General features: G+C 64.1%; 1 protein-coding gene and 1 long non-coding RNA gene across 3 annotated transcripts; both read left to right on the top strand.

Moving 5' to 3' along the window:
* The first annotated feature begins 5,113 nt into the window (after nt 1-5,113).
* On the top strand, nt 5,114-13,013 carry MKNK2 (MAPK interacting serine/threonine kinase 2). 2 transcript variants are annotated; one of them, XM_086767476.1, is made up of 14 exons: nt 5,114-5,165; nt 5,262-5,459; nt 7,360-7,441; nt 7,575-7,676; nt 7,796-7,893; nt 8,799-8,878; nt 9,365-9,438; nt 9,521-9,625; nt 9,941-9,996; nt 10,144-10,239; nt 11,614-11,808; nt 11,924-12,088; nt 12,194-12,237; nt 12,508-13,013. In XM_086767476.1, exons 2-14 carry the CDS (start codon nt 5,412-5,414, stop codon nt 12,773-12,775), a joined length of 1,413 nt encoding a protein of 470 aa, XP_086623602.1. In that variant the 5' UTR covers nt 5,114-5,165; nt 5,262-5,411; the 3' UTR covers nt 12,776-13,013. The 2 variants fall into 2 exon arrangements, with proteins under 2 accessions (XP_086623602.1, XP_086623603.1); XM_086767477.1 differs by having other exon boundaries at nt 5,148-5,165; nt 5,377-5,459.
* Nucleotides 13,014-13,608: 595 nt separating this feature from the next.
* Nucleotides 13,609-20,001, top strand: LOC147597505 (uncharacterized). The gene is made up of 2 exons (XR_015261163.1): nt 13,609-17,986; nt 18,186-20,001. It is a non-coding gene; the product is annotated as an uncharacterized LOC147597505 (long non-coding RNA).
* The last annotated feature ends 862 nt before the right edge of the window (nt 20,002-20,863 follow it).

The following is a 20,863-nucleotide window of genomic DNA, read 5'->3' as shown; positions in this document are numbered from 1 at the left end:
TGTCACCTGGACCCGTCGCTGGCTTGCTCGCTTGTCTCCCCTGGAGTACGCAGACTTTTGTGTCACGATGGCTTTGGTGAGAGCCCCAGGAGATGTGCAGATCTGCGTCGAGCGGGGAAGGGGTCCAGGGCTCCAGCAGCCTCCCCTCTGCGGGGCTGACCCCTTCCCAAAAATCGCAGATGGCATCTGCCCCGGAGCTGGAGCAGGCACGGGCTGCGGGGCCGCGGGTGCTCGGCCGCGGCCGTATGTTCGACGGGAAACAATTCGGGATGTCGCCCGCTGCTCCCAAGGAAATGATCATTCGCCCCACGTCCTCTCCTCTGGCCCCAAAAACTGAGGAGCTCAGGAGCTTTAGGAGCTTGGTTCCCGTTAGGCTCTGCTTAAAATTGGCCGTTGGTTTCTGCAGCTGGGGAGTAGGGGCAGCGGTTGCGCAGGCCCTCGGCAAGCAGCCGCAGGGGAGCAGGGTTTGGGGGTCCCCATGGCACCTGCAGCCGCTCGGCTTCGGCCAGGAAATGTCCCCGGGCTCCGTGCGGGAGCCGCATCCCCGCAGGGTGAGGGCAGGGGTGTCCCCGGCTGCCGCTGCCTCCCCGAGCATGGGGCCGTGGGTTTGTCCCCCTCTGGTTTTGGGCTCGGGGCTCCCCAGAGGAGGTGACATTTTTAGGACATGGCCGGGCCGGCAGAGCAGCTCTCCGGCTCCCGTTGACCCCATCCACGCACTGGGAACGCAGACGGGACGCGGTGACCCTTCCGGAAAATCATGGGAGCAGCGCTCGTGTCCCCTCCCTGCATCTCACAGGGGTGATTTTTTGGGGTGGTTTGGGACTTTTTCTGCTCCTTCTAGGAAACCGTGCGGTGTGCCAGCCTGTGCCTCCCCTCCCACCATGTCCCCTGGCGCCCGGGTCACCGCAGCCGGTGGGGGTTTCCTGCGGGTTTCACCCCTTCCCGGGGAATTTGGAGGATGGAGAGGAGCGAAAAGAGCCTGGGGTGTCCAAAAGCCTCTTGGAGATTCTTCTCCCGTCTGCTGCCGCTGACTGAGGCGAGACCTCCACTGCGGTGCGGCGCAAGCCCCCTCCCCAAACACCCCAAAACCGCAGCTCCCGCAGCTCCTGCCCCTCAGTTTCGGGGGCCACAGGGATTTCCCTCCCCACAGTGACTCGGTCCCATCTTCCCCATGGACACCTGCGCCGAGCCCTGGCCTATCCCTGCCGTCTCCATCTCCCCGTCCCCTGCGTTTCGGTGGCGGGGACGGGGCTGGCCATGTCCCCGCGGGGCTGCTGGGGGTTCAGGGAACCGGCGTCTCCTCTCAAAGGCTTTTTTTTGGGGTGAAACCACCCTTGTGCATGCTTGTGCCCTCCCTCGGGGTGCACGGCCTGGCCGCTTCGGCTGTGGGTTACGGCTGCTCCCTCCTCTGGCTGAGGAAACTGAGGCACGGCACCACCTTCTCCGCTCCGTGTGCAGCCACCCCTCCTCGGTCTGTGGCCATGTCCCACCGCCGTCCCCGAGCCGGGCAGCTCTGCCACAGAGGCCCCTGGACACGGTGGGGTGGGGCAGCCCCAAAATGTGGGTGCCAAGCAGGAACCGGGAAACCCAAGCAGGGTTTGCCCGGCCCTCCCTTCCCCACCGCAGCCGGGGAGTGAGGAACCAGGGCCACGTCCCTCGGGAAAACCCCGAAGCGGTGGTGGAGGGCGAGCGCCGGGGTTTGGGGGTGCGCTGGAGCCCCAGCATCCTGTCCCCGGAATGGGGGGCTGCCCAAACCCCCCCGGCCACGGCAGGGCGAGGAGGGAAGCTGGGGAAGGCGCCGGCGCGTAAGCCAGCACGGCCGTATGCCCGCACGTGCTGTGGGCCTGCGTGTCCCCTGTGTCCCGTGTCCCTCCCGCCCCGTCCTGCCCCGACCGCAGAACCAGTGCTGGGAGAGTCAAACCTCTGCCTGGCAGGAAATTCCAGGTTTTCTGTGAGATTTTTCGGTTGAAACGGAGCCAGGGCTCCAAATCGTCCTGCTTCCAGGGGAGGCAGGCTGGGCCCTCCTCGTGCCGAGGAAACAACGCAGGGAAAAGGGATTTTTATTGGGTTTTCCCTCCCAAACCGGAGCAGCGGGGCAGGGGAGGTGGAACCCCTGCACGCCCAGTGAGCGGCCGCCCTCCTGCTGCCCCTGCCTGCGCCGTGCCGGACCCCCGGCCCGTGGCCACCATGGCCTCCGGCCTGCCTCACGCTCGCTCCGCTCCTCACGCCAACAATAGCGGCCTTCCGGCGCGGCCCCACGCGCTTTCCTGTTTTCCCTCGGCCGGTCCCAGTGCGCGGGGCTCCGCCGACCCACGGGGACCCCCATCCCGGCGGCAGCGAGGGGTGCGGGGACAGGCGACGGCGCGCGGGGCACAGTCACTTCGGGGGTGTTTCGCCGCTCACGGGGGCCAGCGAAAAACGGGACCCGGTGGGTTTGCAGCCCCTGGGATGCTGGGTGCGAACATCGGGCACTAAATGCCTCAAAATTCGGGTTTTCCTGGAGAAAAAATTCAGGCCGGTGAGCTGCCAAGGCCTCCCCTCGCCGGGCGATGTCCACAGAGCTGTGCGGGAGAGGGGAGACCCCTCAGCCCCCCCGGGGAACACGGGCGATGCACCACGCTAAACACGTGTGCAGGCGACAAACCAACACGTGATCACGTGTGCGTGTGCACGTGTGTGCATGTCCATGTACGTGTGCACGTTCATGTGCGAGCCGGCCCTTGGACGACCGCACGGCTCCACAGCTGCGCCTGCAGACGTGTGTCTGTGCACGCGTGTGCCAGCCGCACACGCGTGTGTGTGTGTGCAAACGCCCCGTGGGGCGACACTGTGCCGCCTCCTGCTTCACCCTTGTGCACATGTGCGTGGGCTCCTGTGCACGCCTGGCTGCCGCGCAGTGACCGGCCCCACGCGAGTGCCTGTCCCCAGCAGGGAAGGGGCGCGCAGGGAAGGGGATCGCGTCCCAGCACCCCGCGCCCACGGGAACCCCCCAGCCGAGCGGCACCGGCGCTCGCTCTCTGGCCCCCGCAGCCTGAGACCCGACGCTCTCGTCACGCCTGGCTGCAAACCTCGCCCGCAGCTGGAGGAAGCCGCCCCTCGCGCCCCGCTGCCTCTCGCCGCCCCCAGCCCCGGTTTCAACGGCGCCGGCATCGCCCCGACACCTTTCGCGGGCGGGATACGGTGTGGGAGGCAGCGCGCCAGGAGCGTGGAGCACGAGCAGCGAGCGTGCAGACACGGAATGAACGTGCACGGCAAGCACAGGCGTGCAGAAAACACGCAGACGTCACGCAAGGCCCACATGGCAAGCGCGCAGTGGGCAGCCAGCGTGCACCAGACACCCAGAGGGGGTGCAGTGACCACGTGTAGGACACGCAGGTGACATGACACAACACGCAACCAACACACGGTGAGTATGCACCACACATGCAGCGAGCACGCAGCCAGCACCCCACGTGATGATGGGGACCCCCGCGGGCTGGACAAGCTCCCGGCCGGCCCTGGGTGTCCCCACCGCGCCAAGCACCCATGGGTGCCCTCCCCACCCCGGGGCCGTGGGTGCCGGCGCTGCCGCCCTGTCATGACCGGCTCGGTGACCTACATGGCAGCGTGCGCAATTTTGGAGGCATGCGGCTCCTCCGCCAGAGCCGGAGCCGCCCGACGGGTGCCAGCGGCCTGTGCGCCCCGCGGCACCGTCCTCATCCCCGTCCCCCGTCCCTCCCCTAACCCCGGGAGCCAAAACCCCACAAACCCCCCTTCCCTGTCCCGCAGCACCACGTCTGCCCCCCACGCAGCCCGGGCTGATTGGGGAGCCCTCGTTAGCGGCGCTGATGAAGGAAGGTGTGGGGTGCCTGGTTTTCCCCAGCTGCTCTGCTTCCAAGCGGGATGTGGGACGGGGGGTCAGGGCCTGGCAAAAGCAGGAATTTTGGTGGATTTGGAGGGGCCTGGGCCCGCGGTGGGGTCAGCGGGGGCAGCTGGGACCCCACCGCCGTGGCCTCATGCCGGGACGGCAGCGGTGGCTTTCGGGGGGCTGCAAATCCCTCGGGGGGCTGCGTCGCTGGGGCGAGGGGAGGCTGAGGCCCCGGGGGAAGCGGCTGCGGCGAAACGGGGGGCCCGCTGGGCGCGTAATGGCGGCAGCGGGGCGAGCAGCCAATGCGCGGCGCGGCCGGTGAAGTCATGCACCGCGGTGCGGCAGCCATTGGCCCCGGCGCTGCTGCTCGGCGCAACGAGCGCGTCTGTTCTCAGCCCGGTTTGGCGTCACACGAGACGGGGGGGTTGGGACGGGCGGGTGATGGCCTCCCACAGCGCCACCGAGCCCGGAGTGGGGGTCCCGCTCCCGAGTGTGTCCCCCCCACCACCGCTGGCCGCATCAAGCAGGGCCTTGGTGGCCGGAGGGCCGGGGGGCCGTGACCCCGTGCCCCGCTCCCCCCTCGGCACAGGCCTGGCTGCGGGGCTGAGCACTGCCCTGCTCGTGGCATGAGTGGGTCCCCCGCACCCCCCCACCCCGAGCCTCGGGGCTGCAGAACACGAACAGGAAGCCGAGTGTCCCCGTCCCCTGGGTGCGGGGGGGACACACGACACCCCAAAGCCGTGTCCCTGTCCCTGTCCCTGGCTGCAGCACAGGGTGGGGGCCCGGGAGTCGGGGGTGCAGGGAGCCCCCCCGGGGGGGTGTCCCCAAACCTCACTGCGGTGCAGGAGGGTGCCTGGGGTGGGTGCCCGGGGTGGGGGGTGTGTCACGGTCCCCGGTGGGTGGCGGTGTCGCCAGTGGGTGCCCAGGGGGGAGGTGCGGGTCCCCGGTGGGTGATTTTGTCCCCGAGGGGGGGGTCCGAGGGGGTGCCCGTGGGGGGGGGTGTTTGTGACCCCAGTGGGTTCCCGGGAGGGGGGGTCAGGGTCCCGGGTGGGTGCGCCGGGCGGGTATTTGTGTCCCCCGTGGGTGCCCGGGGGGTGTTTCTGTGCCCGGGGGGGTGCCGGGGGCGGTGCGGGGCGGTGCGGGGTGCCGGGGGCGGTGCGGGGTGGCGCGGGGCGGTGCGGGGCGGGCCGGCACGGCCGCTATAAAGGCGGCGGGGGCGGGGGCGGGCGCGTCCCCTCCCGGCGGCGCGGAGCGGAGCGGAGCGGGCGGTGCGGGGCTGCGGTACCATCGGCAGCGGCGGCTCTGCGGGGCCGCGCCGGTGAGCGCCGCCGGGCCGGGGGGGGCCCGGGGGCTCCGTGCGGGGCCGCAGCCGGCTGACTACCCCCCCCGCACCCCCCCGCTGCTCTCCCCGCAGGTCTCGGCCACCCCCCGGACTCCCCTCCGGCTCTGCCCGTCCCTCCGCCCCCCCCCCCACCCCCCCGTTTTGTTTGTTTTGGGTTTTTTTTACGCCCCCTCCCCATTTCTCCCAGCAACGCCGCCCCCCGCCGCCCCCCCCCGCAGCAAGATGGTGCAGAAGAAATCCGAGATCCCGGGTTTCCACCGCTCCTTCAAGGTAAGGGGGTGCTGCGGGGTGGGGCGAGGGTGCGGGGTTGGGGTGCGGGAAGGGGCCGGTTGTGGGCTCGCGGCGACCGGATCCTGCGCTCCGCAGCGCCCTGCGCCGCATCCCCTGCGTGGGGAATGGGGGGGGGCGGGAATCGAGCCGCCTCCTGCCCCCCCGCCACACCCCCTGAAGGAGGGAAGTGCTGGGGGTGCTGCCCCCCCCCAAACCGGACAGCAGCACCCCCCTGTCCTCCCGCCCCGGGGGTCGGGGTGCTCCTGGGGGTCGGGTCTGCAGCCCCCCCCGGCCCCGGGTGGGTGGTGGGATGCTGCAGCAAAGGCCTTGCCCTGCGGCTCCCACGGGGGTCCCCCGTGGGGTTGGGGGGCGGGCTGCACCCATTCCCCCCTCTGATCTGCGAGAGGGGTGCAGGGGGGCTGCGGGGGACCCTGTTGTGCGAGGGCCCGATCCTGGCAGCACGGGGCTGTGGCTGCACCCAAGGGGTGGCCAGGGCCCCGTCACCCCCGTGTCCCGTCCCAGCCGCTGTCCCGCTCGGGGTGTGCGGGAGGGGACCCGCATCCCGCCCCGGCCCGCGGCCCACTGAGCGGCTTCGTGGGGTCTTTGTCTGGTTCGGCTCCGGGGGATGCTGGGGGGGGCACCGGAACCCTGCTTCCCCCTGACCCCTCATCTCGCTTTTAGGACTTTTTGGCTGGAGTTTGGCTCCCTCCCCACCCCCCCCACCCTTGGGTGCCCGGGGACAGGGGGGCCCCCTCGGATGTGCTGAACGCAGCCGGTGCGCAGCGTCCGCCCCGCACCCCTCATCCCCAGAGCTTTTGTGTGGCGGTGCTGCGGCAGCTGGCAGGGCCCTGGCCCCCCATGTGCCCCCCCCATGTGTCCCCCACCCCCACCCAAGAGGCCTTATCCTGCCCTGCTCGTCCCAGCGGGGCGACCACCCTCTCGCGGGGGCCGTGGCCGGCACTTGGGGGGGGCTGGCAACCGCAGGGCGATGCTACACTCTGCAAATTCCGATTATTATTATTATTATTTTTTAATTGTTATTGGGGGAAAGGTGGCGAAACGCTGGGCAGGAGCGTTTCGGCCCTGGGGATCTGGCGGGGGGGTGCACACCCCTGCACCACACTGGGGACCACCCCGGCCCCCCCAGAGCCGTCCCAGCAGTAAACAGGCGCTTTCTGGCTCTTTCTGGCGGCGGCGGCCGGGGTTCGCTTGTTCCTGTGACGCGCTGGGGGCTGGCAAGCGGCCCGGGCACCGGGGCACCGGGGCGGGTTTGGGAACGCTGCCGAGAGCCGCCACCTCCACCCAAACAGATTTCGTAACCCCGCCGAGGATGGGGCCCTTTCGCCTCCCCGGCCGGGCGCCCCAACGCTGCCCCGTCCCGCCATGGGGTTGCTGCGGGGGGCGGGGGGTCTCAGTGTCCCGTTTGGGGTGCTGGGGCTGGAGCTGCTGGGATTTGGGGTAGGGGATCCATCCTGGCCCGATCCCGCCGGGTCGCAGGCGTCCCGCAGCCTGGAGTGGGGCTGAGCGGGCCCTGGACCTCCCTCACCTTGCACTGGGGTTTTCCTTCCTCCCCCCTCGCTGTGGCTCAGGTCTGGGTGGAGATTTGGGGTTGGGTGGGTGCGGGTGCCCCCAGCCCCTCTCATCGTCCCCTGCGTGCTGGCCTGGGGCCGCTGGCGTGGAGGCCTGACCCCGCAGCCCTGTTCCCGTCAGGAGATGTGGGCAAACCCTTCCTCCTCTTCCTCGTCCTCCCATGGCTCTGCCTGGGGCTCCGGTGTCCCGCACCGGCGGGGCAGGTGAGCAGAACGCTGCCGGGCTCCATGTCCGGGCCGGGCTCAGTGCGGGCAGCCGGTGGCGGCTGTTCCGGGGCCTTCCGTCTCACTCTGGTTCTCGGCCCCCGCAGGGACAAAACCCCTTCGACCTGGAGTTCGACCAGTCCACCCACCTGGAATCCGTCTTCAACTTCGAGTGCCCGCCCCGTCCCGGTGAGCCGTGGGCCCCGTCCCGGGGGGGCTCCTCCCGTCCTGGACCCCCTTTGCGCTGCCCCGATGGCTCTGGGGGGTGGCGGTGCGGGGGGCGCGGGGGGCCGCTCACACCGGTGGCTTTGCTCGGGCGCAGACATGCCTTCCAGCCAGCCCATCGACATCCCCGACGCCAAGAAAAGGAACAAGAAGAAGAAGCGCTGCAGAGCCACCGACAGCTTCTCGGGGAGGTTCGAAGGTGAGCGGGGCTGCCCGCCGGCCCTGGGGGTCCCCTAGGGCCTGGGGGGGGGTCCCCCCGGCGTCCCCGGGCTCCCGTGCTGCGGCAGGGCCGGGGCTCAGGTCACCTCTCCCTGCCAGATGTTTACCAGCTGCAGGAGGAGGTGCTGGGAGAAGGCGCCCACGCCAGAGTCCAGTCCTGCGTTAACCTCATCACCAACAAGGAGTACGCGGTGAAGGTAACGCTCCGCCGCGTGGCGCCGCAGCCCGGGCTCCCTCCCGCTCCCTGCCTCAGTTTCCCTTTCTGCCCTCCGCGTTTCGGGCTCTCCCGTAGCCGGCCGGTGCCGGCCGATGGTTTTGTGGGCTGGGGTGGGAAGGAGAGGGGCCGGAGCACAGCGGGGGTGGGACCCCGTCCTCTGCCACCGCCCGGCTGTGCGGCCTCGGCCACCCGCCCAGCCACGCTCCCCTCCCTGTCAATTATGGCGGACGGGAGATTAAATTAACGCTGTGACGCGTCTGGGGACTCGGGGCACGCGGGCGTGTGGTGCCCGCAGCGTGGCTGCCTCCCGCTCGCCCTGTGGAGGTCTCCGTGCCCCTGCCAGCATGTGGGTGCTGGAGGGGGTCGGGGTGAGCCGGCCGCGTTCAGGGTCGGGGATGGTGGTCCTGTGGCTCGCAGCCGCGGTGCGAGGGGGCTGGGACGGGCCCCGTGCCAAAATGCAGCCGAAAGCAAAAGGGGGATTTGGTTCCCCCCTGTCGCCCCGGGCGGGCTTTTGCTTGCTCGTGGGGAAACTGAGGCAGCAGGGAGGGCTGCACGGCGGTCGGGAGCACCCCGCTCTCCCTGCGCGGGGCCGTGGGTCGGGACCCCCTGCCCACCCCGTGGCACGTCCGCCAGGCCCCCGTGGTGCCAGCGCCAGCGGGGCGAAGAGCCCATTGCCACCGGGGCTCGGCGGCATCACGTGGGCCTCGCCTTGGCCGAAGCCCCGGGGAGGGAGCGGCTTGGCAGCGCTGCCGGGAACAGCCTGTTCTGCTGCCTTAACCCCTTCGGGCCCCCCTCCGGCCCCCGGTACGGCTGGGCGGGGGGGCAGAGGCTGCCGGCCCCCCCGCTGCGGCAGTGGTGCTGAGTCTCCCCCTCCTTGCGTTTCAGATCATCGAGAAGCGCCTGGGACACATCCGCAGCAGGGTCTTCCGGGAGGTGGAGATGCTGTATCAGTGCCAGGGACACAGGTACCGCGGGGCAGCCACCGTCCCCCCGCTGCGGGGAGGCTGAGACCGGGCTGACGCTCGTGACGCCCATGGGCTGCAACCGGGGAGCCCTCCTGCAGCCTTCCCTCCTCTCGGCCGCGCCGGGAGCATGTCGAGGCGCCGTTCAGCGGTTTGCCGTGACAACGGGGGCCGGGGCGGCCGAGTTGGAGCGGCGCCGAGGGGCGAACCGAGCCGGCGTGACGGCGTTTGCCGCCCCGCGCCGTTTCTGGAGAGGGGCGAGCGAGCCAGGAGGGTCTGCGAGCAATTAGGGAGCGGAGCCGGGGGCCGAAAGCCCCTCTCCCCCCTGGAACGCAACCGGGGGGCCCCACCGTGTGGTTTCAATCGCTGGAAACCCAATTTTTCTTTCCTACGTTCCCCCTGCCAGACGCGTGTTGGGGGGGCCGTGAGGAGGGGGGAGCCCCGGGAGGTTTTTGGGGGGCTGCTGGGCTGACGCTGCTGTCCCCGCAGAAACGTCCTGGAGCTGATCGAGTTCTTTGAGGAGGAGGAGAGGTTTTACCTGGTGTTCGAGAAGATGAGAGGAGGTGAGCGCGGTGGCACGGCGGGGGGATTTGGGGCGGTGGGAGCCCCCCACCCCCCCCCAACTCCGCTCTCGCGCGGCCGCAGGCTCCATCCTGACCCACATCCACCGGCGACGCCACTTCAACGAGCTGGAGGCCAGCGTGGTGGTGCGGGATATCGCCAGCGCCCTGCACTTTTTGCACAATAAAGGTGAGAGCCGGGCTGGCCCGGGGCGCGGGCTGCCGTGCCCCCCAGCACCCCCCTGCCTCGGGCACGCGGGATCCGGCCCGGCCGCGTCACGAGGCTTTTTGGGGTGCGGAGCCCGTTCCTCCGGTTTGGCCGGGCCTCAGGGCCAGCAGCATTTTTTTTTTTTTTTTTTTTTCCCTTCCCTTTGCCAGGACGCAGGCAGTGATTTGGGGTGGGGAGGGAGGGGTCCTTGTGCCACCCCTAAACCATTCACCACGGCGGGGGGGATTTTTGCCTTCATAATATTTTTATTTTTTTTATTTTTATTTCCACCCCCAGGAATCGCACACAGGGATCTAAAACCAGAAAATATTCTGTGCGAGAGCCCGGACCAGGTGAGTGGGGAGCAGCTGGGGGTGGGGGGGTGATGCTGCCGGGGGGCCCGGGTGTCCCCATGGGGTGCGGAGGAGGAGAAGCAGGGGCGCAAAAGCGGGGCTGTGGTGGTGGGGGGGTCACCGGCCGCTCCCTCTCCCCCCTCCCAGGTCTCCCCGGTGAAGATCTGCGACTTCGACCTGGGGAGCGGCATCAAACTCAACGGCGACTGCTCCCCGATTTCCACCCCGGAGCTGCTCACCCCCGTAAGCTGGCCCTGCCCGCCCCCCCCCCAGCTGCACCCCCAGGCTGTGGGGACGGGGCTGCGTGCGGTCAGCCCCCCTCCCGCCCCGTTCATCGCTCCCCGCGCTGACGCCGCGCGGCCCCCCCGTCCCCGCGGCGGCGGGCGCGATGCGGTTACATAACGCGCCGGGGGGGGGGTCCGGCCGGGGGGGCTGGCGCGCAGCCCGGGCTGCCGCGAGCCTTAGCAACAGCCAGCCCCGCGCAGGCGGCTGCGCAGGCCCGCGCTCGCGGGGAGAAGTGGGTCACGCGAGAGGCTGGGGGGGCCACCGCCATTCCCCCCCAAACCCCGCATCGCTGCGGGGCGCAGCTGGGGTGCAACGCGGATCCTGCGGGGTGGGCACCCCGAAAGCTTGAGGGGTGACCCCCATGTTGCCGTCCTGCTCTCCGAGGGGGGGGACGTTGCTGAGCCCACCCCGCTCCCCTTATCGCCTCTCCCCCCACCCCCGGCCCCATGCAGGGTGTTGCTCTGCGCCCCCGGTGTTTTTGGGGTGCTCACGTGCTGATGTGGGGAACACCTTGTCCCCCTCCTCCCTCCACGTTCACCCTCCTCCCGCCTGCCTTCCTGAGGTGTCCCGAGTTTCCCCGTTCTCAGCAACGGGGGCGGAGGGGGCGGCCGCCTTGGTCCCTGCAGGGTTAAAGCCTCGCTGCAGGGCGCTGGGGGTTGGGGTTTTGTGGGTTTTTTCGTTGTGTTTTTTTTTTTTTTATGGGTTGTTGTTTTTTTTTTTTTTTTGTTTCCTCTTGCGATGGCATCAGCTGCTAGGGCTGGCAAGGCCTCTCGTTAGGAGGCCTCTCGTTACAGGGTGATTATCTGCTGGCTGCAGCTTTTTTTTTTTTAATTTTTTTATTTTTTTTTTCCTCCCTTGGTCACGAGGCCTGGTGCGGGCTGCAGGTCACGTGTGATGGAAAACCCCAGAGTCCTGGGAGAACTGGGAGCAGGGCTCTGGCCCTGCCTCGCGTTAACTCCTGCGGCACCGGATCCAGCGGCTCTGCTGGCGTCCGGCGGGCCAGGCTCGCCCTTGTTTTTTCTTTTTTTCTTATATTTTTTTTTTTTTTTGCCTGGGCCATGGGACAGACGCTGGCCCGCTGAGCCGGTTGAGTGGCGGCGGTGGCACCGCAGGGCGTGGGTCCGGCCTCCGCTGTGGTGTTGCACACCTTTAGGCTTTTTTTATTTTATTTTTGGGGAGCCAGGTAGGAAACCCATGGCGGGGTGATCTCCCGTGGAAGCAGCCACGTCTGCGCCCTCATTTCGGGGCGTGCAGCCCCGTATTCCCAGCAGGCCCCACCACGAGTCCCCCATCTCTCGGGACCCCCGCGCTCACCCCCGCCTCTCCCCGCAGTGCGGCTCGGCCGAGTACATGGCCCCGGAGGTGGTGGAAGCCTTCAACGAGGAGGCCTCCATCTACGACAAGCGCTGCGACCTGTGGAGCCTGGGCGTCATCCTGTACATCATGCTGAGCGGCTACCCCCCCTTCGTGGGCCACTGCGGCTCCGACTGCGGCTGGGACCGCGGCGAGGCCTGCCACACCTGCCAGGTGCGCGGGGGCAACGCGCCAGCGCCCCACCCCACGCCGGTTCGGCCGCTGCCAGCTCAGCCCTGTTTTTGATTTATTTTATTTATTTTTTTTTTATTCCTCCCGCCGCCCCCAGAACATGCTGTTTGAGAGCATCCAGGAGGGGAAGTACGAGTTTCCAGACAAGGACTGGGCGCACATCTCCTTCGGAGCCAAAGATCTCATCTCCAAGCTGCTGGTGCGAGACGCCAAGAAGCGGCTCAGCGCGGCCCAGGTCCTGGAGCACCCATGGGTGCAGGGGGTGAGTGCTGTCATCCCCCCCTCCCCGCCGTCCATGCCCACCAAAGGCTGGGGTGTGGGACACTTACGGGGTGCCCAGGTCTGACCCGGCCGTGTTTCGTTGCAGTGCGCCCCGGATAACACCCTGCCGACCCCCATCATCCTACAGAGGTGAGCGTGGGGGGGATGCACACGCAGCCCCCCTCCCCAAATCCTGGCTCCTCTTCCTCCCCCCCACCCCCCCACGTTTCACATGATTTGGGTTCGAGCCGTGGTTTCAGTGCCTGACTGGTTCGGTGTGGCGTACAGGCAAGGGGCAGAGGGGGGAGGATGACACCCCAATATTTGGGGCAGAGGGGGGAGGATGACACCCCAGTATTTGACCCCAATCCACCTGCAGCCCCCCCACGTCCCACCCTGAGCCCCTGCCCTGCCCTGCAGGAACAGCAGTGCCAAAGAGCTCACCTCCTTCGCCGCCGAGGCCATCGCCGTCAACCGCCAGCTGACGCGGCGCGATGAGGACGAGGAGGAGGAGGCGGAGGAGGAAGCACGACCCATCATCATCAAAGCTACCTCACGGGCCATGCAGCTCTCTCCCCCCTCCGAGTCCAAGCTGGCCAAGCGGCGGCAGAGGAGCAGCCTGGCCAAGGCGGTGGCCGCCGGGCAGCACCTGGTGGCCCCGCTGGTCCTGGTGGCCGACCAGGCCTGAGCGGTGGCGGCCGCCGGACCCTCCGCGCCCCGCGTCCCCCATCCTCCTCCTCCTTTCTTTCTTTCTCTCTCCCCCCCGTTTCTGGCTGGCGACAAGATCAGGACTCGTCCCTGTGGCTGGTTTCCAAGGTTTTGCTGATCTTGTAGGTCTGGGGTGGGAGGGTTTGGTTAGGATTTTTTTTTTTTTTTAAGGTATTAAATCAAGCGTGAGGTTGCTTCACCCAGGGCACACTCAAGGACATCTGAGACACACAGACTTTTGTTTTCCCAGCTCTTGGTTTCTCCTCTTGACATTTTCCCCCCTCCGTCCCTGACGCCAAAGGACTCGTTGTACCCGCGCCCGCTGGGGCGATGTCAGCTCCGTTTCGTGCTGTGAACAGAAGGACGCGGCCGCGCTTTCAGCAGTGGCAGTCGCGTTTTCCCCTCGTCCCTCCCCTGGGAGCTGCAGGTCTCTCTCCGATCGCACGGAACGGGGGCGCAGACCCCTCCGGCCCGTGTGCGGGGCGTCCCGGCTGCGCTCGGGGGGACGCGGTGGGCGTTGGGCAGGGAATTGCTTGGCCCCGGGAGAGTCGGTGCCAGCGAGGGAGCAGCGCCTGATCCCACCGAGCCGCCCTCTCGGCTCGGCAGCCTGCTTCCACAATAAGCTATTCACCCCTTTTTTTATTTTTTCTTTTTCCTTTTTTTTAGTTTTTCCTTTTCTTTTTGCCTTTTCTATTTTCCTTTTTAATTTTTCCTTTTTTCCTTTTCTTTTTAAATTTTTCCTTTTCAGTTTTCCTTTTTTCTTTTTTAATAAATTTTTCCTTTTTTCCTTTTTTCTTTTTTTAATACATTTTTCCTTTTCTTTTTTCCTTTTTTTCTTAATAAATTTTTCCTCTTCTTTATTTCTTTTTTTTTTTTTTTTCCTAATTCCTGTTGGTTTTAACCTGCTAGCTGTGCTTCTCTGCAGGGCACGGAGAAATGTCTTCCTTCCCTCGCGTGCTCCGGCCGGCGGCTCCCCGCAGTAAGGTCAGGACCAGGGCGACGCTGAGGCATCTGGAGCCATGCTCTTGCGCCGGGTCGGGTCTTGCACCCCTGTTTTTGTAGGGGGGTGCCTTACTGGTGGCTGTGCCCTCGCGGAGCTGCGAGGTGGGGTGAGAGCAGGCGAAAAAACATAGTGCCCGTGTTGGGAAGAGTGGGGTGTCTGTGGGAAGTGAAGGACCCCCCCCCCCCCGTCGCAGGGCGCTGCGCCTCGATGCAAGTCGCTGCGCCCCGGCGTGGCTTCGGGCTGGCCCCGGGGTGGCGGGGAGCGCCAGCGGGCGAGCGGCACAGCGGGAGGGCTGGGGTGCGGGGCGAAGGTTTGGGGTCAGGGCAGCAGCAGCGTGGTCTGACGGGCGGCCGGGGAGAGCTGGATGTACGTGTTCATGCGTGTGCATCCATGCTCAGGTGTGTTCATGCGTGTGCCTGCACGGTGTTGCCATTTCCTCGGAGCTTGCTCTGGGGAAAAACTTGGGATGCTGTGTTGGGACGAGGCCCTTGGCGGGTTTCTGCCGTGCGGGGCTGGATCCGTCCCAGCAAGCGGCACCTGTGCCCTCGGAACACCCCCTGCCCCAAACCGGAGCGGCGAATCCCCGCTCCTTGCTGCGCGTCGTGCCACAGCGCTGCGCCCGCCGCCGTCCCCGCGGCCCGCCGGGAGGGAGGGTCCCCCCTTCGTTAGCGATCTCCTCTCCCTTCCAACTCGACGCTCCGAGCTCTGGGTTCGGAACGAGCCACCTCGGCCCGTCGCGTGCGCGGGGGAAAGCTTCGGGAGCCGGGGAGGAGACTTCCGGGGGTCTCCAGCTGAGGACAGTCACTGTCCTGGGAGAGGGGAAAAAAAAAAGGTCTCCTTTTTGTTTTGAGACTGCTGACAGCAATACTATGCAATATTTGTTGGTTTTGTTTCAGGGAGGTGTGTGTGAGTTACCTTGGGAGACGCCGATCGCGGCTGTTGAGGGAATTTGGGGCAGGGACTGTTTTTCTTCCTCGCCCTTCCCGGCCCTTCTGACCCATGTGGGTCGGGGAGGGCGGCTCCCCCCCAAAACCGCCTCACGCTTGCGATCTGCCCTCTCCCCCGGGTGCCCCCGCTCCCACCACGGTGGGGAGGAGCGGGGCGGCAGCGAGGGGAGACCTCCCCCACCCCACGCAGGCACCGCGACGCCTCCTTTAAAGGAAAAAAGAAAAAAAATCCATCCTGATTGTACATTGTTACTTTTTATAGCTTATTTTGTTTTATCAGTTGTAGGTAATTCCTTGTTGTCTTATATTAAGAAATACTTGAATGATGTACAGTACGCGATGCCTTGAGCTGGTATTGTGAACGCTGTTGTTAATGCTGCGCGCCGCAGCCTTTTTTTTTTCTTTTTTTTTTCTTTTTTAAATTAATCGTGGGAAGGGGATGGCGGGGGAATGTCTCTGAAATTTTTTTTTACCCCCTGTGCTTTTGTTGACAAACTGATGTTTCCCCCCCCCCGCCCTCTTCCCACGTGTAAGACCTGGCTCTTTTTATATAAAACACGCGCTCTCCCGCCGACGCGTGGGCATCCTCGGCTGGGGATGGCGGTGGGTGCTGGAGGGGATGGACGTGGCGGGGGGCAGCCCAGCTCGGGGGTTTTGGCTCGGGGGGGGGGGTCGGTTTGGCTGTGGACCCCGGCGTGGCGCTCGGGATGGCGAGCGCCCGGCAGCTCCCCCGCGCGTGGCGGGGTCCGTGCGTTGTAGAGGGTCCTTGCACGCCTCGAGCCGGAGCTTTGGCTCCGAAATGCCTCTTCTAGCCCCGACGTGCGGCGGTGTTGGGACCGTGGGCGCCTCGGCGGCGGGGCGATGCTTGTGCCGGGGCGGAATTCCCTCGCCTCTCCCGGGGTGCTTCCCAGACAGATGCTCCCTGCCCGTGGTCCAGCACCAGCCAGCCCCTCTCGCTGCTGCCCTTCTTCCTCTTTCACCCTCAGAGCATCTGTCTTGGAAACCAACTTCAAAAAGATTATTATTATTTTTTTTTTTTAAGCTGGAAATTTTAAGTGTTTTGGCTTCCTCTCCTTCCCCCCCACCCTTCCTTCAGCCGACTAACTCGACTTAGAACTGGTTAGAAACGTTTACTGTGAAGCTAACTTTTTTAAAAATCAAACCAGGAGAGCCTTTCTCCGCTCTACAACTGATGAAGACTGCCAAAGCTGGTTCCACAGGAGTCCTGTTAACGCACTGTTGGTTTGTACTGCGGCGGCCCCCGCGCGGTGGCTGGCTGGCAAATAAAAATGAAAAAAAAAAAAACAAAACAAAACCCAAACAAACAAAAAAAAAAACAAAAAAGGAAAAAAAAAATCACAAAAACAAGCACTTTACTGTATGTACCAGGTGACCTGATACAGCTGAATTGAAGTTTTCCTTTATAACAATTGTTGATGCCAGAATTTTGTATTCTGTTTTGTAAGAATTTAATAAAAATGCATTGAGACCTACGCGGTCGGCCTGTGGCTGTGGATTGCTGCCGGGGCGAGGGGGTGGGATTTGGGCACTGGTGTCCTTCCCAGTCTCCACCAGCTCCTTCCCAGCCCGCTGCTGGTCCGCAAGGGCCGGAGCCGCGGGGTGATGGGTTGGGGTGCCAGGAACGGGGACTGGCAGCTGCTCAGGAGGGTCACGGTGCAGCTCTGCCAGCTGCTCTGTCCCTGCAGACCCCCGTACGGGGCACCCCCAGGTTTGGGGATGGCCAGGGCAGCTCTGAGCAGACAAAGCCCCGCCGTAACTCGCCTGCCGAGAAATCCACACTCGCTGCTCGGAAAATGGTGCAGCTGCTTCCCGCAGCATCCCGATCCAGACAGGGTGGATCCAGGGGTCTCCCATCGCAGGCTGCTCCAGGATGGCCTGAGGTTCCTGGGGCTGGAGAAGAGGAGAAGGAGCGTGTCCCGTCCCGCTGCACTGTCCTACCTCTGCTGAGCAAAGCTCTTGCTTCCTCCTGCGCCTGGGACCACAGGGCGTATCGCGACCCTGAATATTTTAGCAGCCAGCTCTTGGCTCTCCTCATGTGTCCTCTTCTCCTTCCCGCCTTCCACGTTGTCTCCTCCTCTCCTGCCCTTCCTCATGGCCTGTCCTGCAGACCGTCTGTCCTCCAAGATGCTGAGTGGATCCCAGCAGGTCATGTCAAAGACAGCTTAGCTGCAGAGGCTGCTTTAGGTTTTAATCTCTAAAATTTCTTCACCTGGTCCCTCTTTCCCATCCCCCCGGCTTCACCACCCACAAAAAGCACCTGGTAGCTGGAAACCATCTCAGAGCACGTGCGGAGAAGGGCAGCTCTGAAAATAACCCAATGCCGGGTTAAAATAACCTGCGCTGCTCCGGCGCCGGAGCATCGGCCCGAAATAGGTGTTCCTGCTGGGATAAGGCCGCTATAAATAAGTCTGCGGTGATTCGCACGGGAGAAAAGCCCCGTAGCAGGCGCAGCAGCGATGCCACCACGAGAGCGAAGGGGCCGCCGCGGAGCTGCTGGGGTGGCCCAGGTGACGCAGCGGGGTCAGGCGATGCGGCGGTTTTCGGGATTTAATCGAGCCGTCGGGTCAGGATCGGAGGCGAGCGGCCACGGCGCGTGGGCAGGCGGTGGGGTTGGCTTTGGCACAGGGCGCACGAGGATACGTGGGCAGACAAAGCGTTTTTGGGTCTGAGCCTGGCTATGCTGGTGGCCGGAGACACCCCAGACGGTGAACGTTTCCATCTATCTCTCGGAAAAGTGAGGAACGGGCATTCCCCCAGCCCGGTCTCAGCAGCCAGTGAGCCCCAAAACCGCGCCGGCATGTGGAGAGAAAAGCACGAAGGGCTGGTTTGGATCAAAAAAAGGTTTCATTTTCCTTTGTGTGCTTTGGAAATGTTTTACGGGATGGGGCAGAGAAGGAAAGAAGCACTGTGCATTTTGCTCCTGTCCAGGCAATCAAACCAAACCAATTCAGGGTTTGTTTTTTTGGTGGGGTATTGTTTTTGGTAGAATTAGCCATTTGGATGTTATTTTGTGGCCGGTGCGTAGGCTCTCCCTCAGGGAGTGACGCACGCCCCGGCAGACCACAGCGCGTGGGTTGCGGGCCTTGTGATTCACCTTCCCACCCGGCTGAAGGTTTAAATAAAGACTGACACCCGAGATGTCTCTGTCTTTGCCGTGCCGTTCTCCTCAGAGCTTCGTTTCGTCTTAACGTAACGCCTTTGAGACGAGCTGCTTGGCCAGGTAAGAGTGACCGCCGCATTCCATTTCCTTGGAGTACATATTCCAAATGTAATTTTATTTTATTTTATTTTATTTTATTTTTTGCTTCTACAAGGTAAAGCAAGTCCTCTGCCACCAAACTCTGAGCACTCCGGTCCCACCGGTTTCGTTCCAGCTGCTCGCAGCTTGCCCTTGTGCAACCGAGACCATTTATTTCCAGCCCTATATTTGCTCGGCCTTCACCTACGGCCACCCGAACCACGCCGATTCCCCCGCCCGGCGTTACTGCCGCCGTTAGGCTTTTTATCGCCTCGCCATTACCCCACCTAAAATAGCCCTGCCGTTTGCCGAGCGCCTCACTCGTGAAGAAATCTGTCGGCTCGCAGATCCAGAAATAACAGCAGCGTGCCGTTCTTAGGCGCGTTTGTTCTCAGCTTTATTTTGGGGGCTGTTAAATTCTATTCTTCGCCTGTATTTCTTTTGTCTAATACATGGCCGAGCGCTGCTGCCCGCTCCGGGGCCGCTGTAGCGAACACCTCGCCCCATCCCACAGAGCCCAGGCGACAGCGTCCCTCGCCGATTTCTGCGCTATCCGTATTATCCGTTCCTATTTTTCCAGTTTCTGTAGCTGGGTTTCTTTAGGCTGGCCCTGAGTTGAGCGTCCAGCTCCTGCCACAACATGAATCATCCTTCTTCGTTCTCATCACGTGCCGGATAAATGGGATCCGTCTAACGAGCCACGGCAGGGCCGGTACAGCGAGTAAGGCGCAGGGAAGGGTGGCGATGCCAGGGAGATCAGCATCAAACCGGGAAGGCTCGGCCGCGCTGTATGGCTCTGGTGGGTGTCAAATCCCCACCCTGCGTGACGGAGACGCACACGTGCTCCCTGGCAGGCACACCAAGCCCTGGGAGACATCGCTGCTTCTCAAGGATGGCCCAGATGTGGATTTGGTGGGATTTGGGAGCAGGGAACGCTATGGTGGAGAGGCTTCAGCCTCCACCACCTCCATCCCCACCAGCATGGGCTGGGCTGGACGTTCCTGCGTGTCCCAGGCAGCGCAGGGGCCTCTCGGTGACCCTGCCGGAGCCGAAGGGCTGCGGGACCAACCAGCCGGTGCCCACCTGCCCTGGGACGAAGCTCCAGGCCACCCCTGCCAGAAACCTTCTGATTTCCAGTCAGATCGTGTCCTGTCGCCCACTCGGGTGCACGCAGCAGTCTTTAGCTCCCTCTAATGTTTATGGCCCGAAGGAAGCATCCGAAAGGCGAGGAGGGCTGAGCAGGCATAGGCAGGCGTCCAGATAATCACATTTGTGAGTACAAAAAAAAAAAAAAAAAAAGGGAGGCTGAAACGCATGGAATCAGCTTGGCCAGCAAGAGGGGGGTGTGACTGAGCGATGTGCTGAGTAAACGGCATGAAAGACAAAAGGATGCAGTGTTTTAAATAAAATACGTCCCTATTTATTGCTCAGTTATTATTAATGTAAGAAAGATATTAAAAAGAATCGTTGCTGTAGAGGCGTCGACTCATTCCTGCACGCACGGACCAGATGCCAGCAGGGACGGCCAGCTCTGAATTCCACACGGCTGTGGCTACAGGGGTTTCCCAAATCCGTTCACATGAAGCATAACACGGCTTTAAAAAACGCAGCAGAAAACTGCCAGCACACAAGGCAGCAGAAATGGGTATTTGATAACACGATACAAAAGCAAGTTGTAAGCTCTTGATCAAAATTAGTGGGGTAACAACTAATTAATTGGTGAGATCCCTGAGCTATACAAGGGTCAGGAAAGTCTGAATGAATAAAACCAGAACATCTTTGTGTTATAGAAACTGTGAGGCAAAGGTGCAGAAAAGAGAAGGGGCAGACAGGACATTTCCTCGCTGAACAAGCCGAATCAAGGACCTCACGTCTGCTCCCGAAGGCGCGTGCGTGCACCTCCAAGGGCTGAACGCAGAGCAGGGGACGGGTAACACAGACAGGGGGACTGGAATTATCCCATGAAGAATAAATCACTTTAACAGTTCAGTTCCTGAGATCACAGCAAGGCAGCTTCTTCATTAATCTGCTTTTCAGCCTCCTCCTGCCCCCCCTGTACCATTTTCCACCTCACGCTGCCTGGCAAGGAGATGGCCGTCGGTGGGGACGCACTGGCCAGCGCGCCGTTGCGCTGCGCTGAGCAGATCTCGCAGGAGCTGGGTGGCCGCGCAGCGCGAGCTGGTGAGGGACCAGGCCGCTGCGGATCAGCCTGTCCTCGAGGAGAGCTGCGGCTCCCTGCTACGCACAGCGTAACACCGACGGTGCTCCAGGCCCGGCAGCAGCGGCAGCCTGTCGCTCCAGGCCAATTATCCTGCACAAAGCGGGGTGTCCTGGGGACCGCGGAGGCTTGGGTCTCTGCTTTAGAGGAAAGGCCGGTTTGTGAGAACGGGAAGGGGGTGTCCTTGCTCCCTCCGCGTGCCCCTCTCCCCCTTCGCCTCACCCCCCACTGCCCCTCTCCACGGCCCAAACCTCCCTCATTCCTCGCCCCCCAGCACCCACCCCCTTCATCCCCATAGCTCCCGACCTCCCCTCCAAGAATTGCCCCCTCCATGTTCCTCATCCCACCACAAACTGCTCTCTGGGCTCCCCACCACCCCCATCTTCCCCAGAATGACCCCCCCCCCCCTTGCGGGGTGGCACCCTCATCCCCCAAAACTGCCCCTCAGGGATTGTTCTCCCGCTCCCATTGCTCTTCAGGGGATTGCCCCCGCATCCCCCAAAACTGCCCCTCAGGGATTGTTCCCCCCCCCCAAATTGCTCTTCAGGGGATTGCCCCCGCATCCCCCAAAACTGCCCCTCAGGGATTGTTCCCCCCCTCAAATTGCTCTTCAGGGGATTGCCCCCGCATCCCCCAAAACT

This window comes from Chlamydotis macqueenii, chromosome 26 (assembly GCF_036417535.1).
Source record: "Chlamydotis macqueenii isolate bChlMac1 chromosome 26, bChlMac1.mat, whole genome shotgun sequence".
Lineage (NCBI taxonomy): Eukaryota > Metazoa > Chordata > Aves > Otidiformes > Otididae > Chlamydotis > Chlamydotis macqueenii.
This window is presented reverse-complemented; position numbering and strand designations above follow the sequence as displayed.